This window comes from Saccopteryx leptura, chromosome X (genome assembly GCF_036850995.1).
Source record: "Saccopteryx leptura isolate mSacLep1 chromosome X, mSacLep1_pri_phased_curated, whole genome shotgun sequence".
Lineage (NCBI taxonomy): Eukaryota > Metazoa > Chordata > Mammalia > Chiroptera > Emballonuridae > Saccopteryx > Saccopteryx leptura.
Genome location: NC_089516.1, coordinates 494325 through 515799, shown reverse-complemented (window position 1 = coordinate 515799; position 21475 = coordinate 494325). Strand labels below are relative to the sequence as shown.

General features: G+C 54.4%; 2 protein-coding genes across 3 annotated transcripts in view; both read left to right on the top strand.

Annotated features, from left to right (window-relative positions):
- Window positions 1-1373: 1373 nt before the first annotated feature.
- The window catches only part of DHRSX (dehydrogenase/reductase X-linked), a 97078-nt gene continuing 76976 nt past the window's right edge, over window positions 1374-21475 (top strand). Inside the window, exon 1 of the mRNA XM_066357683.1 lies at window positions 1374-1503. Coding sequence (XP_066213780.1) covers window positions 1395-1503 — 109 coding nt within the window. The 5' untranslated portion in view covers window positions 1374-1394. The remainder of the gene's footprint in view (window positions 1504-21475) is intronic.
- ZBED1 (zinc finger BED-type containing 1) lies at window positions 1379-13026 on the top strand. 2 transcript variants are annotated; one of them, XM_066357679.1, is made up of 2 exons: window positions 1379-1503; window positions 10242-13026. In XM_066357679.1, exon 2 carries the CDS (start codon window positions 10252-10254, stop codon window positions 12475-12477), a length of 2226 nt encoding a protein of 741 aa, XP_066213776.1. In that variant the 5' UTR covers window positions 1379-1503; window positions 10242-10251; the 3' UTR covers window positions 12478-13026. The 2 variants fall into 2 exon arrangements, with proteins under 2 accessions (XP_066213776.1, XP_066213775.1); XM_066357678.1 differs by having other exon boundaries at window positions 10239-13026.

Sequence of the window (21475 nt, the reverse complement as noted above, 5' to 3'; positions counted from 1 at the left end):
CTCTGCGTCTCTCCGGAAACGATGAGCAGGCTTTTCCCATCTCTGGAGCAGAAGGTTGCCAAGTCCAGAGAAGCCTTTTTCCTTAGCCAGCCCTGGGCTGCACGGAGCAGGCCCGGGTTCTGGTGTCTTGGATCCCTCAGGGAACCCAGTCCAGGTGGCCTCCCTGGAGGAGTGTGGCCTGTACACTGACGGCTGCCCCTCCCCCCCCCCTCTAGTGCTGGGCTCAGATTTCCTTTACAGGCCTGCCTGCTGGGTTCACTTCCCCGTGGGGCTCGGGGGTTAGGGTTTAGAGGGTTGTGGAGGAGTGCGGGGTTCCCGGAGACCCTCGCTCGTGCGGAAATCGGCAGCGGTAGGGGTCTCTGCTGGTGTGTCCAGTGGGAGTTAGAATTGGGGCAGGGAGTGGTGTGGATGGAAGTCCATGTTCCTGGCAGGTGTTGAGGTCCTTGTGGGGTCTGTGGTTGCCAGGGTTACGGTTTCCACGGGAGAGGGGGGGGTCTGGGTAGGGGTCTGTGTGAGGCTTCACTGGGGGTCTGGATGGGGGCCCGTGGTTCAGGGACCCGCTTGGGTCTCCCTGGAAGTCTGGGTGTGGGTCCACGGTGGGGTGGAGGCGGGGGGGGGGGGGGCGGGTCCGTGGTCCAAGAGCAATTTCTTGTGGTCCGAGTGCGTGTTTCTGCTTCCGGGGCGCGGTTCCTGGTGGGGGTCTGTGGCGAGGAGGGGGTCCGGGCAGGGGTCCGTAGCCGGGGTGGAGGCTGGTGGTCCCGGCGGGGTCACTTGCGGGGGTCCCTGATGTGAGGGTGGTGGGAGCGGGTCCGGGTGGTAGTGCATGGGGGAGGCGAGAGTGGGGGGTGGGTCCGTCGCCTCCGTGGGAGTCACGGGGGTGGAGGGATCCCGGAAGGGGTCCACGGCTGGGTGGGGTGCCGTGTGTGTGTGGGGTGGTGGTGGTATCCATTCTGGGGGGTGGGGTTCCGTGCTCAGGGTGGGAGGTCTCAGCGGGGATCCGTGGCGCAGGGAGGATGCGAGGAGTCCCGTGGTCCGGGCGCGGGTCCCTGGGGGCGCGCAGGGTTGGGCGTCTGTCGCCCTAGTCCGGGCGGGAGGAGTGGACCCCCAGTCCGGGCGCGAGCCGTTGGTGGGGGTGGAGGGTTTGATGGATGAGATCCGTGACCGGGGGGGGGGGGGGGGGGGGGGGCGGCACCGGAGAGGGAGTGTCACGTGACCCCGGGGCAGTGGATGGGGGGCGTTCCCTGGTGTGGGCGGGGTGCGGGTCCAGGGGGCGGGCCACGCGGGGCGGGGCAGGGGCGGGGCGGGCAGGGGCGGACCTCTGCGGCCCTCGCGTCCCCGCGGCGCGACCGAGTCCCGGGCGGGCGGCGCGGAAGCAGCGGCGGCGGCGGGCAGCCATGTCGCCTTTGTGTGCGGCGCGGGCGGCCCTGCGCGTCTACGCCGCGGGCGCGTTGGTGATCTTGGCGCAGCTGCTGCGTCGCTGCTGCGGGCGCTTTGCCGAGCCAGGTTAGCGGCGGGGTGGCGCGCGGGGCCGGGCACGGGGTTGGGGGGAGGCCCGGCGGCCGCTTTGGTGACATTGGCGACAGCGGGCTTGGGGCGCGCGCTCCTGGCCCGGCGTGTCCTTGACTCCCGGGCGCGCCGGGCGGGAGGGGCTGTGACGGGCGCGCGGGCGGGAATCAGGCGCCCTGTCCCCCTCCCCGCGGCGCGCGCCCTACGCCGGGTCTCCGCCTGGGAACGCCCTCCTCTGGATGGTGGAAGGGGATCCTGGGGCCCCCTCCTCACCCGAGGAGGCCTGGGGCCCAGCCCGGGGCACGTAGCACCGGCCCGGCGCGCGCGCGCGGGGCCCTGCGGCGTCCTCCGCGGCACTGGGGAGCCATGGGCGTCCGGGAGAGAAAGCACTTCCGTTCAGTGGCAACTTTGTTTCTCTGCAGTTAGGAGACGCAGCGCAGCCCCCTGCCTGCGACTTCCCGGGTCCGGATGCGTCCCCGCGGCTGGAAGGGGCTGGGCACCCCCCGACCTGCTGGTCTGCCTGTGCCCTGCATCTGCCCCTAATCACAGGCTTAGTTTAGCCCTTGAAGCCCGGAAGCCTGCGGGCGGGGGCGGATGGAGGCGCCGGTGGCCTGCAAATATCCCTCCAGGCTGTCGGAGCCCGAGGGACAGTTTACTGTTGCCAGCGCTACACTAACTCTTTAAGCAAAACAAAGTATTCGGTGGGAAAGACGCTGCCACATTGTAGCAACTGGGCGTCATGTGCGACCTGGGGACTTACTTTCCCTTCCCTCTCTGTCTTCTTCCTGACTTGTCCCCCCCACTCCCACCCCCACCCCCACCCCCACCCCCACCCCGCAGGGCCTGCTGGCCTGAGCGACCCGGAACCCGGAATGGAGTGTAGCAACGCTAATACCTCCTATTATTATGAAAACACTTTCGAATTCCTCTTACTCCCCCGCGGAAAGGGCGTGTGTCTCTGTCTGTGTGTATGTATGTATGTGTGAGTGTCTGTCCCCCCCACGCTGCAACTCTGAACAGAAGTAAACATTTTAAAATGAGCCGCACCCTCCAAATTCTTTTAAGTGTGCCCCCCCCCCAGGTGTGTGTGTGTGGGGGGGGGGTTAAGCGGTGGATTTTGGGAGACAACTTGTGTTTGGGTATTTTAAAATGTATCCAACGTATTCAAAGCCGAGGAAGGTCCCTGAGGCTTGGGGATTTGGAGGTAAATGTGGCTCGGATGGTATTTAGGGGGAAAAAAAAAGTATTTTATTGAGGCCCTGGCCTGTTGGCTCAGCGGTAGAGCATCAGCCTGGCGTGCGGGGGACCTGGGTTCGATTCCCGGCCAGGGCACATAGGAGAAGCACCCATTTGCTTCTCCACCGCCCCCCCCTCCTTCCTCTCTCTCTTCCCCTCCTGCAGCCAAGGCTCCATTGGAGCAAAGATGGCCCGGGCGCTGGGGATGGCTCCTTGGCCTCTGCCCCAGGCGCTAGAGTGGCTCTGGTCGCAGCAGAGCGGCCCCCCTGAGGGGCGGGGCGTCGCCCCTGGTGGGCGTGCCGGGTGGATCCCGGTCCCGCGCATGCGGGAGTCTGTCTGACTGTCTCTCCCCGTTTCCAGCTTCAGAAATTAAAAAAAGAAAAAAAGTATTTTATTGAGGTGATGTTGGTGAATGACGTTATGTACATTTCAGGGATGAAGTATTATAATTCGGTATCCTGTGCATTGTGCGCTCACGACCAAAGTACTCCATTTTTCCTTCCTCCAACCCGCGTCCCCTTCTGGCTTGCATCATTTCTGTGGTAGCTATAGCCCTTGAACTGGGGCTTTTTAATAAAAAATAATAATAATAATAATAAAAAATCCGGAGTCACTGTGAATCCCTGTGGGAAATATGCCCAAATCGTGGAGCATAGCAGTTTCTATGTGTCCACCTTTAGAGGGGTGCTTCTCCCTCCGTGTTCACAGAAGAGACAGGAGTTTACTTTGGGGATGGAATTTGAACTTGGACTTGTCCCCTCCAGCCAACAACAGCTGGGCCATCCATGCTTATCTGGACATTGTGCTGTGACAAAAAAAAAAAAAATGGAGAAGAACTTAGCTGTCCTTTCTGCTTGTTGCTTGAAATGGGGAAGAGATAAGAGTGAGGTCTGGGGAGGGACTCCTCAGCTGGGACCCAGACCAGGGGTCATTTCCTAGAACCATGAACGGAGGCCGCGGCAGCCAGCTTGGAACCAGCCAGAACCCGTCTGTCGGGGTTTAGACATAATTTTAGATCCTGGACCAGGAATGTCTTTTCCGTTGGTCTGTCCGCTGCCCAAGCCAAGTGGCATCTGTGCTATTGGCCCTGCCCTGGATTTCACTTGTGGCAGCGGGGGGGTGGAGCCTTTGAACTTTGTCCTGGGCACGGAATGGAGGAACAGAGCTGACCGTTAACCAAGAGGCTCAGCGGCCCCACATCCTCAGTTGTTTTTCTCAGAACGTCCACGGAGCTGTTTTTCTGCCTTTTGTACAGGGAGGGGTGACGGGTGACTCCACTTCCACGGTCCACCCCTGCAGGTCAACTTTTCTTAAAATATGTGTGTCCTAGTTGGCCCTGGCCGGTTAGCTCAGTGGTAGAGCGTCGGCCTGACGTGCAGAAGTCTCGGGTTCGATTCCCGGCCAGGGCACACAGGAGAAGCACCCATCTGCTTCTCCACCCCTCCCCCTCTCCTTCCTCTCTGTCTCTCTCTTCCCCTCCCGCAGCCAAGGCTCCATTGGAGAAAGATGGCCCGGGCGCTGAGGATGGCTCTGTGGCCTCTGCCTCAGGCGCTAGAATGGCTCTGGTCGCAACAGAGTGACGCCCCGGAGGGGCAGAGCATTGCCCCTGGTGGGCGTGCCGGGTGGATCCCGGTCGGGTGCATGCGGGAGTCTGTCTGACTGTCTCTCCCCGTTTCCAGATTCAGGGAAAAAAAAAAATGTGTGTCCTAGAGACAAAAATCACCATAGTCTCCGGGTTGGGCAGGCAGGTGTCCGAGCCAGTTCAAGAATTCCCACAAAGGACGTTTAGTGGCCGAAATCTTTCTGTCGCTCAGACTGGATCGGGTTACCGGCACAGAGACACACCTGTCTGTTGGTCACGTTCTTGTTGACTGTTATTTTGCTTTGCCGTCTTAAATAACAGTGACGTGTTTTGTTTTGTTTTTTTAATTCATTTTAGAGAGGAGAGAGAAAGGGAGAGAAAGAGAGAGAGAGGAGAGAGAGAGAGAGAGAGAAAGAGAAGGTGAGGAGGAGCTGGAAGCATCAACTCCCATATGTGCCTTGACCAGGCAAGCCAAGGGTTTCGAACCGGCGACCTCAGCATTTCCAGGTCGACGCTTTATCCACTGCGCCATCACGGGTCAGGCTACACAGTGACGTTTTGAAACGCTTGATTTAATCTGTGTGTTCAGCCCCCTGCTATGACACACCAGACCTCCCGCCTCGGCCTGAAACCCGTTGAAAAGTATCGGTGTGTGAAGGAAAGGGATTGTTTACGCGAGACATTCCGTTTCTCTGATGCGTCCGCGGGGTGTCGAGGAGGAGACAGAACCGGGCCAGACGTGTTTTACTGTGCCGTCCACACGGCACAGCAGTTTCCTTCCGTAAACGTCCCGTGGTGAAGAAGAAAACGGGTCCTGGACGCTGTTTTCCTCCACAGCCATTTTTGGAGACCCTACTTGTCAAATTAATAGGTTTTTTCTTTTTCTTTTTGTAATCTATTAAGAGAAAGTGGGTGCTTGTTGGTTTTGTGTACCCGGGAAGAGATGGGACACATGGTTACAGGAAGCCGAAATCGTTTTCAAGATTTATGATCTCGGGGTCTTTTACTCTTTGTCAAATTGGTTTGTTTATTGATTTGAGAGAGAGAGAGAGAGAGAGAGTAGGGCCAGTAGCCACGGCCACCATCACAGCCGCCTGGCCCGTGCAGGTTTGCAGTTGATGCGGACAGACGGTAATGAAACAACAGAGCCAAGAGCTGGTGGGCCGTTAGCTTTAATCCTAACTTTGCACCCGGTGGGTGAGAAATACACATAGTGGGAAAACACTTCCCTTTCCATTCAGGGCTCCCAATGTCACTGACTTATCTGAGTTTCCTAGAATCAAAGGTCTCTAGCTCACCAGCCTTATTCACCTCTGTTCCCCATCTCCTTCCTTCTCCCTGCACAAACTGGCTTCTCCTTCAGCACTCCACCATCTTGGCTGCTTCTCCTCTCCTCCACGTGGCCTTTCTCTGCTCTCCTCTGTGATGCTAATCTCAGGAACCGAGAGAGAGCAAGCTCCCGGTCTGCACCATTTTATAGGGTAGAAATCGAAACCTTTAATTCAATATACAAACAAGGAAGTCTCTGATACAAAGTCACTTAGGGTGGGAAAGGCTTAGTCTTAAAACTAACCCTCCGTCCTGACCAGGAGGTGGCGCGGTGGATAGAGCGTCGGACTGGGATGCAGAGGACCCGGGTTCGAGACCCCAGGGTTGCCAGCTTCAGTGCAGGCTCATCTGGTTTGAGGAAAAGCCCACCAGCTTGAACCCAAGGTCGCTGGCTGCAGCAAGGTGTTACTTGGTCTGCTAAAGGCCCGCGGTCAAGGCACATAATGAGAAAGCAATCAATGAACAACTAAGGTGTCGCCACGCACAATGAAAAACTAATGATTGATGCTTCTCATCTCTCTCCGTTCTCTGTCTGTCCCTGTCTATCCCTCTCTCTGACTCACTCTCTGTCTCTGTAAAAAAAATAAAAGAAAATAAAAAAATTAAAAGAAAACCCAAAAAACAAAAAAAACTAAGCCTCAGGCTATAAGGACCCAGCCTGCTTACAGCCTGTCCCCCACACTCAATGCAAACTATAAGCGAGCAAACCTATATATCAGGGGTCCCCAAACTGCGGCCCCCTGAGGCCATTTATCCGGCCCCCGCCGCACTTCCGGAAGGGGCACCTCTTTCATTGGTGGTCAGTGAGAGGAGCATAGTTCCCATTGAAATACTGGTCAGTTTGTTGATTTAAATTGACTTGTTCTTTATTTTAAATATTGTATTTGTTCACATTTTTTTTTAACTTTAAAATAAGATATGTGCAGTGTGCATAGGGATTTGTTCATAGTTTTTTTTATAGTCCGGCCCTCCAACGGTCTGAGGGACAGTGAACTGGCCCCCTGTGTAAAAAGTTTGGGGACCCCTGCTATATATCATATTTACAAACTTATTTGACCAACAGAGAGAGAAAAACGTGGATTGGTTGTTCCACTTATTTATGCATTCGTGAGTTGATGCTCCAGTCACCGTGAGAAAGTTCCAAACCTGTAAGAATCGTTTTATGAGTTTATTTGAACCAAACTCTTGAGAATTGCGGGGAAAGCAAAGTCGCCACAGACTTGAGAAAATGCTCCGGAAAACGGCGGTTTTGACCACTCTCTTTTATTCCTTAGAATCAAAGGGAAAAGCAGAAGGCGTTTACATGAAATTGATCGCTGATAGATTAGGGAGGGGCTGAGCCCCAAAGCTGGGAAATCTTTGGGATTGGATGAAAAAAAGTAAGCATGTATCTACTTAAGAAGTAAAAATGTATCTACTTAAAGGTGTTTTTCACAGGCAGGACCGAGAGAGTTAACAGTTAACAGTGAACAGGATGGTAACAACAACAGGGCATTTCTGGGATGCTTGTCCTGAGGGGGGGGTGGGGGAGAAGAAGGTGACCCTCACATTGTCAAAGACATGTTATCAGCTCCGTTATTGTAGCTGGAAAAGACAGCAGACAGCCCCAGAACAAGACAAACACTGACCTTTGTTACAGAAAAATACCTCCCAACCTGACCTGTGGTGGTGCAGTAGATAAAGCGTCGACCTGGAAATGCTGAGGTCGCCGGTTCGAAACCCTGGGCTTGCCTGGTCAAGGCACATATGTGAGTTGATGCTTCCAGCTCCTCCCCCCTTCTCTCTCTGTCTCTCTCTCTCCTCTCTCTTCCTCTCTCTCTCCTCTCTAAAAATAAATAAAATAAATTTAAAAAAAAAGAAAAGAAAAGAAAAATACCTCCCTAGGACAGGATTGATCGCCCAGCCTGAAGTGCTTGCTCTTGGCTAGAAAGGTGTCATTTCAGACCGCCCTGTGTGGTCACTGGCGGTCTCTGAGCCTGCAAGGCCACCGGGCAGGTCTCCCCTGAGCTTGTCACCTTCAGCATGTGGCCCCTTTTTCGATCACACTTATAAGTGCCCCGACCGGGCATCGAACCCCCGAACCTTGGCCTATTCGGACGATGCTCCAAGCAACCAACTGAGCTATCCGGCCAGGACCTCAGTTCTCTACTCTGAAAGAGGACTTGCAGTAAGCTTTTGCCTATGTGGCTTTTTTCTTTTTCTTTTTTGAAAAGCCTCTCAATATTAATCCTATTAGGAATGAAACATAGACATTTCAAACTCTACTGAGAACACTGAAAGAATGTATCTAAAATAACCACAAGCCAGTTATGTGTTCTTATGATCAGTAACCTGATATTTGCAGATGCAAAATAACTCTATTCTCCAAAATTAAAAAAGGAAAAAAAAAAAAAGAGAGAGAGAAATGTTAAGGAACGCTGTGGACCAGTCTTTGGATCGCACCTGCCCAGAGTAATCGTGAAGGATACACTCATTGCAGCTGTTCGCCCCTTGTTTTGGTCCCAGCTGCTGGTATAAAACCATGAGAAAAGGTGTGTCCCAGGGCCGCACTCCCTCTGGAGGCTCCAGGGAGGGTCCTCCCTGCCTCTCCCAGCTCCTGGAGCTCCAGGCGTCCCCGGGCTGGTGGCCACGTCCCTCCCATCTCTGCCTCCGTCCCCATGTGGCTTCTCCTCTGTGTCTGTGTCTCCTCCTCCATCTCTTCTAAGGTCCCTGTCACTGGGTGCCTGCAGGGCCCCCCTGACCCAGGGTGACTCCTCTCAGACCCCTCCCTTCATCCCGTCTGCACAGACCTGTTTGCAAATAAGGTCTCATTCAGAGATGCTGGAAGGACGTGAATTTTGGGAAGGGCAGTGTTCACCCCACCATATAGACCTTACTAGGCTGTGGCTCAGTACTTGGTTAACCCCCAGCGCTGTAACATGGGTTGAATGCTTATACGCGAACCTCACACCTTTTTATTTATTTTTATTTTTTTTGTATTTTCTGAAGTTGGAAATGGGGAGGCAGTCAGACAGACTCCTGCATGCGCCCGACCGGGATCCACCCGGCACGCCCACCAGGGGGTTGATGCCATCATCTGGGGCGTCGCTTTGTTGAGACCAGAGCCATTCTAGCACCTGAGGCAGAGGGCACAGAGCCATCCTCAGCGTCTGGGCCAACTCTGCTCCAATGGAGCCTCGGCTGCGGGAGGGGAAGAGAGAGACAGAGAGGAAGGAGAGGGGGAAGGGTGGAGAAGCAGATGGCCGCTTCTCCTGTGTGCCCTGGCCGGGAATCGAACCCGAGACTCCCGCACACCAGGCCGACGCTCTACCACTGAGGCAACCGGCCAGGGCCAATCTCACACCTTTTAAGAAAACTCAGCAGCCCTTTGAGGCTTCCAGGCTCTCGTTGGGGACTCCAAGGGACCCCAGTGACAAAGGGAACCCCCAGGGCCTGGCTGCCAGGTCGTCACAGCCTCTCGCGGCCCAGAGCACACCTGCATTTCTGTGCTCAGCTGTGCCCGCCCACCCTGGGCATTCATTGCAGGATGGAGAGAGAGAAATCTGTGCTCACCCCAAGATGCTTACCCACTCATCACCCATGTGCCTGTCATGGGAACCGAGCACGTTCCAAACGGTGACGTTTCAAAGATAAAAAAAAAATGGGAGGCCCTGGCTGGTTGGCTCAGTGGTAGAGCGTCAGCCTGGCGTGCGGGGGACCCGGGTTTGATTCCCGGCCAGGGCACACAGGAGAAGCGCCCATCTGCTTCTCCACCCCTCCTCCTCTCCTTCCTCTCTGTCTCTCTCTACCCCTCCCGCAGCCAAGGCTCCATTGGAGCAAAGATGGCCCGGGCGCTGGGGATGGCTCCTTGGCCTCTGCTCCAGGCGCTAGAGTGGCTCTGGTCGCAACAGAGCGACACCCTGGAGGGGCAGAGCATCACCCCCTGGTGGGCAGAGCATCGCCCCTGGTGGGCGTGCCGGGTGGATCCCTGTCGGGCGCATGCGGGAGTCTGTCTGACTGTCTCTCCCCGTTTCCAGCTTCAGAAAAGTACAAAAAAAAAAACAAATGGGAAAACTAGTTTTCATGCCTCTTAAAGCCAAGCTGAGGACTGCTCAGCACACGTTGATGTATTAATATTTTATCTTTGCTTGGTGGGTGCCTTGGAGCCAAAAACCTCACTGCGCCCGTGTGTGGCCTGCCCAGGTTGTCGCGCACCGGGAGGCGACAGGTGGTGTGAACGCTTCTTGTGAATGGCAGTTTCCGTGGAAACCGCCCGCTCTCCCCACCGGGTTCGTGGACCTTGTAGAACGGTGGTTAACAGCCCCGGGACAAGGAGAGAGCAGAGCGCCGTAAGGAACACGCAAAGACGTTCAAAGAAACGCATGCTGTTGGACATGTGGCGTCGTCACGGACGTAGGAGTGAGCTGGACAGAAGCCTGTGCCAACAAGGGTCCGGCTGTCCCCGCCGCTTGGCCAAAGCCACGCACGCGGAAAGGCAGCCAGCCAGCTGGGGGAGGGGGTCCTTCAGGGCCGTTTGCTTCAAACCTCAACTGCCTGTTTGCCTGCCGGGGTCCCTTCTCACCATGTTTGTCTTGCTACTTCTTAGCAGGTGGTCACCCATGAGAGGCGGCCCGCCCCCCCCCCCTCCGGCCGGGACGATGGAGGGTAAGAGCGTGGACCCCTCGCAGCCGCAGACGCAGCCACAGACGGACCTCAAGCTGGTGGCGCACCCGCGCGCCAAGAGCAAAGTGTGGAAGTACTTCGGCTTCGACACCAACGCGGAGGGCTGCATCCTGCAGTGGAAAAAGATCTACTGTCGTATCTGCATGTCCCAGATCGCCTACTCCGGAAACACCTCCAACCTCTCCTACCACCTGGAGAAGAACCACCCGGACGAGTTTTGTGAGTTTGTCAAGAGCAACACGGAGCAGATGCGCGAGGCCTTCGCCACCGCCTTCTCCAAGCTGAAGCCGGAGACCTCGCAGTTGGCCGCTGCCGCCGCCGCTCCAGACGCGCTGGGCGCCAAGGCCGGCCACGCCCACGGCCACGGCCACGAGGGGAAGCGGCAGCAGGAGCTGACGGCCGCCGTGCTGGCTCTCATCTGCGAGGGGCTGTACCCGGCGTCCATCGTGGACGAGCCGACCTTCCGCGCGCTGCTCAAGACGGCCGACCCCTGGTACGAGCTCCCCGCGCGCAAGTTCTTCTGCGCCAAGGCGCTGCCGGAGCGGTACGGCGCCGTCCGGGAGGCGGTGCTCAAGGAGCTGGCCGAGGCCACCTGGTGCGGCATCGCCACCGACCTGTGGAAGAGCCACACGCAGAACAGGACCTACGTCACGCTGGCCGCGCACTTCCTGGGCGCGGGGACGCCGGGCGGCCTGTCGCTGACCTCGCGCTGCCTCAAGACCTTCGAGGTGCCCGACGAGAACGCGGCCGAGACCATCACGCGCGTGCTCTACGAGGCGTTCATCGAGTGGGGCATCAGCGCCAAGGTGTCCGGCGCCACCACGGACGGCGGCAAGGAGGTGGTGAAGGCGTGCGCCCTGCTGGACATCGCGGCGCACATGCCCTGCCTGGGGCGCAGCTTCGACGCCGCCATCCAACAGGCCTTCCGGCTGCCCAAGCTGGGCGCGCTGCTGGCGCGCTGCCGGCGGCTGGTGGAGTACTTCCAGCAGTCCAGCGTGGCCACCTACCTGCTCTACGAGAAGCAGAAACAACAACAGCAGCCGGGCGGTGGCATGCTGGTCAGCGACCGCGTGTCCTGGTGGGGCGGCACGCTCGCCATGCTGCAGCGCCTGAGGGAACAGCAGTTCGCCATCGCGGGCGTCCTGGTGGAGGACAGCAACAACCACCACCTCATGCTGGAGGCGGCCGAGTGGGCCACCATCGAGGCGCTGGTGGAGCTCCTGCAGCCCTTCAAGCAGGTGGCCGACATGCTCTCCGCCTCCAAGCACCCCACCATCAGCATGGTCAAGCCGCTGTTGCACATGCTGGCCAGCAGCACGCTCAGCGTCAAGGAGACGGACGCCAAGGAGCTCAGCATGGCCAAGGAGGTGATCGCCAGGGAGCTGGCCCGGACCTACCAGGAGACGCCTGAGATCGACATGTTCCTCAACGTGGCCACCTTCCTGGATCCGCGCTACAAGAAGCTGCCCTTCCTGTCCGCCCTGGAGAGGCAGCAGGTGGAGAACAGGGTGGTGGAAGAGGCCAAGGGACTGCTGGACAAGGTGAAGGACGCGGGGTACCGCGCAGCGGCCACCACGGCGGAGGAGAGCGCCTACGCGCTGCCGGAGGAGCCCCCCGCGGCCAAGAAGCTGGCGCTGCCGTCCACTCCGCCGCCACCACCGCCGGCCAGCGTCATCAACAGCATGCTGGCCGAGATCTTCTGCCAGACCGGGGGCGCGGAGGACCAGGAGGAGTGGCACGCCCAGGTGGTGGAGGAGCTCAGCAACTTCAAGTCCCAGAAGGTGCTGGCACTCAACGAGGACCCGCTCAAGTGGTGGTCGGACCGGCTGGCGCTGTTCCCGCTGCTGCCCAAGGTCCTGCAGAAGTACTGGTGCGTGGCCTCGACCTGCGTGCCGCCCGAGCGCCTCTTCGGCTCGTCCGCCAACGTGGTCAGCGCCAAGCGGAACCGGCTGGCCCCGGCGCACGTCCACGAACAGGTCTTTCTCTACGAGAACGCCCGCAGCGGCAGCGGCAGCGGCAGCGGCGGCGGCGGGACCGTGGAGCCCGAGCCGGAAGACGAGGACGAAGGAGAGTGGGGTTTGGACCAGGACCAGGTGTTCACCTTCGGGGACGCCGTCCACACGGGCTTCTTCGCCGGCATCCGGGACGGCGGGTTTGTGTAGCGGTGGAGGAAGGGCCCCAGGAAGACGCACGTGTGGCCCCCAGGACTGGCCGCGTGGATGCTTCTCCAAGGAGGAGAAGGGGGACCCGCCCGTGTCCAAAGGAGCTTCTCTGTATGGGAGTCCCCTTGAGTCCCCCGAGTAAGGGACAAAAATGACACGTGAGAGTCCCCCCGACGGCTCCTTCCAGGGGCTGTGAAATGCTCACCTGCCCCAACACAGCGGGGACAGAGAGGGGACAGACAGGGCCCCCCACATTCATCCCGTCCCCGGCAGATCCCCGGGAAAAGTCGCCGCTGTGCGCAGAGGAGGGTGACAACCTGTCCTTCCGTTTCCCTCTCTCGCGCGCGTGGTCAGGGGCTCCCCGGGAAGGGAGGGCGCGTGGTTGGACCTGTGGATAAGTGGGAACCGCGCGTCCGGCGCGTGCGTGTGAGACCTGGCGCCAGAAGGCCCAGCTGTGAGGGGGTGAGGGACGCGTCCCGGGTGGGATTCAAGCTCTGCTGAGGGACCGCCCCCCCGTGTGAGCGCGCATTAAAGGTCCGGAAAGCGGTGTCCAGTGCCTGGTTTTGTGCCCCTCGCGCGCGTCCTTGCGGCCTCAACCTGGTTGGCACGGGTCCTGCTGAGCCTCCCGCTCCTTGTTGAGTCTCAGCGTCTAGAGATTATTGTTGTTACTGTTCTTCTGTTCGATGCTTGAAAAGTCTGGTTTCCCCAGAATCTCTCTTTTTTTTTTTTTTTTTTTTTGACATGAGGAAAAGACCCCCTTTTTGAGAGCCCTGGTTTTCTTTCTTTTTTTCTTTCCTTCCTTCCTTCCTTCCTTCCTTCCTTCCTTCCTTCCTCCTTCCTTCCTTCCTTCCTTCCTTCCTTTCCTTCCTTCCTTCCTTCCTTCCTTCTTCCTTCCTTCCTTCCTTCCTTCCTTCCTTCCTTCTTCCTTCCTTCCTTCCTTCCTTCCTTCCTTCCTTTCCTTCCTTCCTTCCTTCCTTCCTTCCTTCCTTTCCTTCCTTCCTTCCTTCCTTCCTTCCTTCTTTCCTTCCTTCCTTCCTTACTTCCTTCCTTCCTTCCTTCCTTCTTTCTTTCTCCCTCCCTCCCTCCCTTCCTTCCTTCCTTCCTTCCTTCCTCCCTCCCTCCCTCCCTCCCTCCCTCCCCACCTCCCTTCCTTCCTCTTTCTTTTTTCTTTTTCTTTTTCTCTTTCTTTCCCTTTTCTTTTTCTTTCTTTTTTTTTTTCTTTCTTTCTTTTTTTCTTCCTTTTTTTCCCTTTCTTTTTCCTTCCATCCTTTTCTCCCTCCTTCCCTTTCTTTAAATGAAAGGAGCCCTGGTTTCCTTCCTTCCTTCCTTCCTTTCTCTCTCTCTCTCTCTTTTTCTTTCTTTCTTTTTCTTTTCCTACCTTCTTCCTTCCTTCCCTCCCTCTCTCTTTCCCTCCCTCCTTCCCTTTCTTTAAATAAGAGGAGGGGAAATAGAGAGACAGACTCCTGTATGGACCTTGACAAGGATCCCAGCAACTCCTGTCTAGGGCCAATGCTTGGACCAATCAAGCTATTTTTAGTGCCTGAGGGCAAGTGCTTGAACTCATCGAGGCAGTGGCTGCAGGAGACGGAAGACAGAGAGGGAAGAGGAGAGAAGCAGATGGTCGCTTCTCCTGTGTGCCCTGAGCGGGGATTGAACCTGAAACTTCCACACGCCGGGCCAGCATTCTATCCATAAAGCAAACGAGCCAGGACCCTGAGAATCACTTTTAAGTATTGTAGTTGTGTCTTTTCAAGTGGCTCCCTCTCCCCCAAGGTATCACCATATGCGAGTCAGACGGTCCACGTGGTGAGGCGAGTGATGCTATGAAGACCCGTCAGCTCTTCGTGGTGCCCCGCCCGGGTCCCCAATGTCCCATGACGTCCCTCACCTTGCGGGTGGAAACGTGTGTGCATTTCGAGCTGGTCACTTCCCTGGGTGCTCCGAGCAGGGAGGCAGTTTTTATCTTTAACGTATCTGCCATCCTGGCTTCTAGAAAGTTGAGTGTGGAACACAAAGCAGTTGAAGCCATCGTCATGGTTGACTTAACACCCTCAGCTCCGAGTGTCCCAAGAACGGGCACCGGTTGGGGCGGGGGGGCACCAGCTTTAGCATCTGTCCCTTCTGCCCCTGGGCACCAGAGACTCAGGTGCCCCCCTCCCTGGTCTGCATCTTGTAGACGCACAAACAGGCTTATAAGCCCTTCCTGTCTGTTGGGAGGAAAATGCATGTTCCTTCCACCATTTTTTATTTTTTATTTTTCTGAAGCTGGAAATGGGGAGGCAGTCAGACAGACTTCCGCATGCGCCTGACCGGGATCCACCCGGCATACCCACCAGGGGTCGATGCTTTGCTCATCTGGGGCGTCGCTCTGTTGCAACCAGAGCCATCCTAGCGCCTGAGGCAGAGGCCACAGAGCTATCCTCAGCGCCCGGGACAACTTTGCTCCAATGGAGCCTCGTCTGTGGGAGGGGGAAGAGAGAGACAGAGAGGAAGGAGAGGGGGAGGGGTGGAGAAGCAGATGGGCGCTTCTCCTGTGTGCCCTGGCCAGGAATCGAACCGGGACTCCTGCACGCCAGGCCGACGCTCTACCACTGAGCCAACCAGCCAGGGCCCCCCCTTTTAAGGCCTCAAGTCTTGTCTTTGGTCATGTTTTTTGTATCGAAACTGGGAAATAGATGAACTCTTCATTCCCTGTCTGACTTGGGGTGTCCGTGACGCTGCAGCTTTGAGGAAAACCAGTCACGATAGACTTTTTTTTTTTCATTCATTCATTGGTTTAAGAGACGCATCCAGGCCTGACCTGTGGTGGCGCCGTGGATAAAGCGTCGACCTGGAACACTGAGGTCGCCGGTTCAAAACCCTGCACTTGTCCAGTCAAGGCACATATGGGAGTTGATGCTTCCTGCTCCTCCCCCCCTTCTCTCTGTCTCTCTCTCTCTCTCTGTCTCTCTTTCTCTCACTCTTTCTCCTCTCCAAAATGAATAAATACATAAATAAAAATTTAAAAAGAAATGCGTCCACTAAGAATGGGTGCAGAGACCAGGGGAATGGATTATCAACCCAAATGGGAGGTGACTGAGGACCCTAGGCAAGGACAGCCACTTCCCTTCCTTGTCCTTCTCTTGAGGAAACAAGGCAACCAGAGAAACAATGACACACACACACCTGCCCTCTCTCTGTGTGTGCCCGGTCATCGCTCTTCCTGGGTGGTGCTGGGGGGGGGGGGTGTTAGCAGCGGGAGGGCGGAGGTTGTTATTATACTTGATTTTATGCACACGTGGCTGAAGTTTACATGTTCTGCTGCCCCTGAAACTTTCTATAGCATTCTCTGTCACAAGTAAAAACCAGCGTTCACTGAAAAATAAAAGTGAGGAACAGACAGGCAACGCGTCTTCCGTGAGGTTTGTGAGAACAGCGAGCTACTTGGGAAGCCCTGCTTCAGGCGGGAGCCCAGATAGCGTCCCGATGAGGAGACCAAGGTGATACGGCTGTGTTTACAGGGGAAGGGACAGGGGACGGTGACATCCACAGCAGGGAGGCGTTGCTGTGGGTGCAGGTGACGTGACACGGTGACGCTGATTCTAAGCAATGTGTTTAATCTTTGGTCTTATAGCCGTCTGTCCGGTGGTCATGTACCTGCTGTCTGGTCACCTTTGCAAACAGCGCTTTGGGGACAGCAGGTTGCTTTATGCCCCGTGCGAAGGTCATTGGCCCTGTTTTAGCATCTAGAGGTTTGCGGCATCCAGTGTGCAAGAGACTTCTCTTATTGGGGTATTAACTTTGCACTGCCCCCTCAACATTGTGTGTTTCTATTCTATTCTATAATATCCTATCCTATCCTATCCTATCCTATTCTTGACCACTCCTATTCTATTCTATTCTATTCTATTCTATTCTATTCTATTCTATTCTATTCTAACTTTAACCACTCTATTCTATCCTATCCTATCCTATTCTATTCTTGACCACTCCTATTCTATTCTATTCTAACTTTAACCACTCTATTCTATCCTATCCTATCCTATCCTATCCTATCCTATTCTTGACCACTACTATTCTATTCTATTCTATTCTGTTCTATTAACTTTGACCACTCTATTCTATTCTATCCTATCCTATCCTATCCTATCCTATCCTATCCGTGACCACTCCTATTCTATTGTATTCTATTGTATTCTATTCTATTAACTTTGACCACTCTATTCTATCCTATCCTATCCTATCCTATCCTATCCTATCCTATCCTATCCTATCCTATTCTTGCCCACTCCTATTCTATTCTATTCTGTTGTATCCTATTTTTGACCACTCCTATTCTATTCTATTCTATTCTATTCTATTCTATTCTATCCTATTAACTTTGACCACTCTATTCTATTCTATCCTATTCTATTCTATCCTATTAACTTTGACCACTCTATTCTATTCTATTCTATTCTATTCTATCCTATTAACTTTGACCACTCTATTCTATTCTATCCTATCCTATCCTATCCTATCCTATTCTATTCTTCTTTGACCACTCTATTCTATTCTATTCTATTCTATTCTATCCTATCCTATCCTATCCTATCCTATCCTATCCTATTCTATTTTGAGGGGGATCCAATTGCTTTATGCTCAGGGTCCCCTCCGGGAGTGTGCATATATTTTCATGAGTCCACAGTTCCCAAGAAGGCGTAGTCTCCTGCGCACACCATCCCACCAGTCCGCTTTGGGGACAGCAGGTTGCTTTATGCCCTGTGGGAAGGTCATTGGCCCTGTTTTAGCATCTAGAGGTTTGCGGCATCCAGTGTGCAAGAGACTTCTCTTATTGGGGTATTAACTTTGCACTGCCCCCTCAACATTGTGTGTTTCTATTCTATTCTATAATATCCTATCCTATCCTATCCTATCCTATTCTTGACCACTCCTATTCTATTCTATTCTATTCTAACTTTGACCACTCTATCCTATCCTATCCTATCCTATCCTATCCTATCCTATCCTATCCTATTCTTGACCACTCTTATTCTATTCTATTCTATTCTATTCTATTCTATTCTAAACTTTGACCACTTCTATTCTATTCTATTCTATTCTATTCTATCCTATCCTATCCTATCCTATCCTATCCTATCCTATCCCATTCTTGACCACTCCTATTCTATTCTATTCTGTTGTATCCTATTATCTTTGACCACTCCTATTCTATTCTATTCTGTTTTCTATTCTATTCCATCCTATTAACTTTGACCACTCTATTCTATTCTATTCTATTCTATTCTATTCTATTCTATTCTATTCTATTATCTTTGACCACTCTATTCTATTCTATTCTATTTTGCTTTATGCTCAGGGTCCCCTCCGTGAGTGTGCATATGTTTCCATGAGTGTGCATGTTTGTACCATATTTCCCCACGTATATAAGACGTTCCCACATTTAAAGACGCACCTTACTTTTGGGGGGTGCCTGAAATTTGAAAGAAAAAAATGCGTGACGTAAAGTGATCGAACTCCAGTTTGATTCATCATGACATTCATACGAACTCCTCGTCACGGCCAAAACTCCCCTCCACAAGAATGTCCTCGTCTGTGTCTGATGACCAGTCACTGTCTTCACAGATTGTCTCGTCCTCAGTTCCATCTGTGGCATTGGAAACGCCACCGCCGCTGTATGAGACGTACCTTGTTTTTAGACCCCAGATAGTTCCATAGAATGTGTTTCTTTTACATGGGGAGATACAGTAACAAAGTTGATACTTTACAGCCATTTTCTTTTTTTTTGTATTTTTCTGAAGCTGGAAACGGGGAGAGACAGTCAGACAGACTTCCGCTTGCGCCCGATCGGGATCCACCCAGCACGCCCACCAGGGGGCGACGCTCTGCCCACCAGGGGGCGATGCTCTGCCCCTCTGGGGCGTCGCTCTGCTGCGACCAGAGCCACTCTAGCACCTGGGGCAGAGGCCAAGGAGCCATCCTCAGCACCCGGGCAATCCTTGCTCCAATGGAGCCTTGGCTGCAGGAGGGGAAGAGAGAGACAGAGAGGAAGGAGGGGGGGGTGGAGAAGCAGATGGGCGCCTCTCCTGTGTGCCCTGGCCGGGAATTGAACCCGGGACTTCTGCACGCCAGGCCGACGCTGTACCACTGAGCCAACCGGCCAGGGCCTTTTACAGCCATTTTTTACATTCACACACACACACACTCTGGGACCCTCCACCGTGAGTGCCGTCCGCCGCCACAGGGGACGTTTGTGACAACAGACAGCCCCACGCTGACATTGTTGTCTCCCCGAGTCCACAGTTCCCAAGAGGGCTCAGCCTCCGCGTTGTCCACTCGGGGGGGGGGGGGCTTTGGACCAGCCTGTGATGACAGGTGTCCGTCACTGTGGTGTGACCCAGAGTAGGGTCGCCGTCCTGAGCATTCCCGTTGCTCTCTGTCTCCCTGCACCCCTCCCGCCCCCCAAACCCCAGGTCGTGGTGGGTCTTTCTACTGTGTGTATAGACTCTGCCTCTTCCGGAATGTCACGGAGTCAGGATCACACGGTGTGTTGGCTTCATCAGATTAGCCTTTTTCTCTTTAATTATGTGAATTTCAGGCTCCTCAGTGCAGAGGGAACTTTTGTTGGGAAACTTGGCTTCATTTTCTTCTTGTTCCTACGTGACGCAATGACTTGGCCCACGGAGGGCCTCATGTAGCCGGGAGCCTGGCTTCCCGCTGACTACCGCCAGCACCTAGCAAGCGTGAACGCTTTGACACCTTCTGGTGATTGTGCCTGTCCGCTAGGGTGGGCCCCCAGCCCAGAAATCTGGTGGAATGTTACCCTGAAAGTATCTGCTTTAGACAAGCTGAGCGTTTACGTCTGTGTAGAACGCTGAGCAAAGCCGCCCGCCCGCCGTGGTGTAGGTGGGTCGCGTCTGATCAGTCGAAGGTCGTCCCGAGTGAAAAAGACAGAGGTCCCTGGAGGAAGAGGAGGTGGCACCTACAGACGGACCTGGAGACTTGGGCTGAAAAGTCAGCCCTTCCCCGGGGTCTCCTGCTTGGGGGTCTGCGGATTTTGGGGCTTGCTGATCAATACGACGGAGCGAGCCCGTTTCTTACAATAAATTTCTCCCTCTTTAATACAGTGTGTCCGTAAAGTCATGGTGCACTTCTGACCTGTCACAGGAAAGCAACAGAAGACGATAGAAATGTGAAATCTGCACCAAATCAAAGGAAAACCCTCCCAGTTTCTGTAGGATGATGTGGCAGCATGCGCAGAGGATGACGTCACACCGTGTATACAGCGGAGCAGCCCACGGCCATGCCAGTCGAGATGTGGACGGTACAGAGGAAAGTTCAGTGTGTTCTGTGGCTCGCTCAATTCGAATCTGTGAGCAAAGTGCAACGTGAATATCGGCGCGTTTATAACAAAGCGCCACCACATGGGAATAACATGACTCGGTGGGATAAGCAGTTGAAGGAAACCGCAGTTTGGTGGAGAAACCCCGTTCTGGTAGGCCATCAGTCAGTGACGAGTCTGTAGAGGCTATACGGGATAGCTACCTAAGGAGCCCTAAAAAATCTGTGCGTGAGCCCACATCGAACTGCACTGAATAGGTATGAAACTGGGAGAGTTTTCCTTTTATTTGGTGTAGATTTCACATTTCTGTCGTCTTTTGTTGCTTTCCTGTGACCGGTCAAAAGTGCACCATGACTACGGACACACTGTATACATCCTGGGGGTACAGCTGTAACTCCGTACCTGTCCGTATGGGCTCAATGCAGCAGAGAGAACCAGCTGTGTCCCCAGCCCTCCCTCCGTATTTGATGAACTACCCCGGGGCGTGGACACATCAACTATTCAAACAGAAGCCAAAAACCAAACAGACCAATAAACCCCCCTAAAACCACAGATGTTTTCAAAACTCCTGGAGCAAAACCCACAAGGCAAAGACATCTTTGTTTTTCTTCTTCATTTCTTTCTCTTTTCTTTTTAAAGAAGGCTGTGTGGTGTGACTTCCACGTGTGATTGTTTATTTCTTGTTGAGTTGTTTTATTATTATTTTTTTTTAAAAGACTTTTCCTGGGAGGTCACTGGAGATGCACACGGGCTTTGAAGACACGCGTGTCCTCGTCACATCTGTCTTCTTCCAACAGGAACGCCTTGTAAGGCTGTGCGTCCCATCCAGATGCCGGACAGGGAGGCTTGCTTGTCCAGTTCCCAGTGACGAGCCTGTGCTGGTCCTGTGATTATTTGTAGACGACGCCGCCGCCCCCGGTCACTGTGCGAGTTCCCGTCACAGCGAGGACGCAGAGGGCTCTGTCCCCGCTGCTGGTCCCATCTCTCCCTCCCCCCCCCCCCCACACACACACATCACCCTGGCAACCGCTAATCCCAACTCCGCTTTATCCATCTTCTGCCGTTTCAACAATGTCCTCTCCACGGAGCCCTACACAATGGGCCCCTTTTCAAGTCGGTCCGGCGTGACTTCCCCAAGGGACAATGTCAGGGTGGCTTTCCCTTAAATGACCCCCCCTTCCCCCGTAGGATGTCTTCATGGACAAGGACAGTCAGACTCAGACTGGAGAGCTTTCTGTTATCAACGAGGGTGCAGTGACATTTTCTCTTTCATTCATGTTTTTTTGTATTTTCCCTCCCGTCCCCCCACCACCCCCGTGACCTCGGACAGCCTGCTCTCTGGTCTGGGAGTCTGTCTCTGTTGCTTCTTAACTTTCTTTGATCCTATTAGAACGTAAGCTTTTCATAGAAAATTCACTAAGTATGTGAGCGTCCAATTTTTTTCCCCCCCTGGGGAGGACCATCGCCCCACCCCCTGCTATTGTACCTGATGGATGAAACAACTAACTAAGTTCCTTTGCATTGATGGGTTCTTCAATTACAAGTGAGTTTCAACATCGTTCTGTGTATCTAAATTGTATCTGACAGCTGTGTGAATTCCTCCTTCACTTCCTTTGTCTATTATTATTGGGAGATGGGGGAGTTGTTACATGTTTTCCAATTATTTGAGAAGGTTCT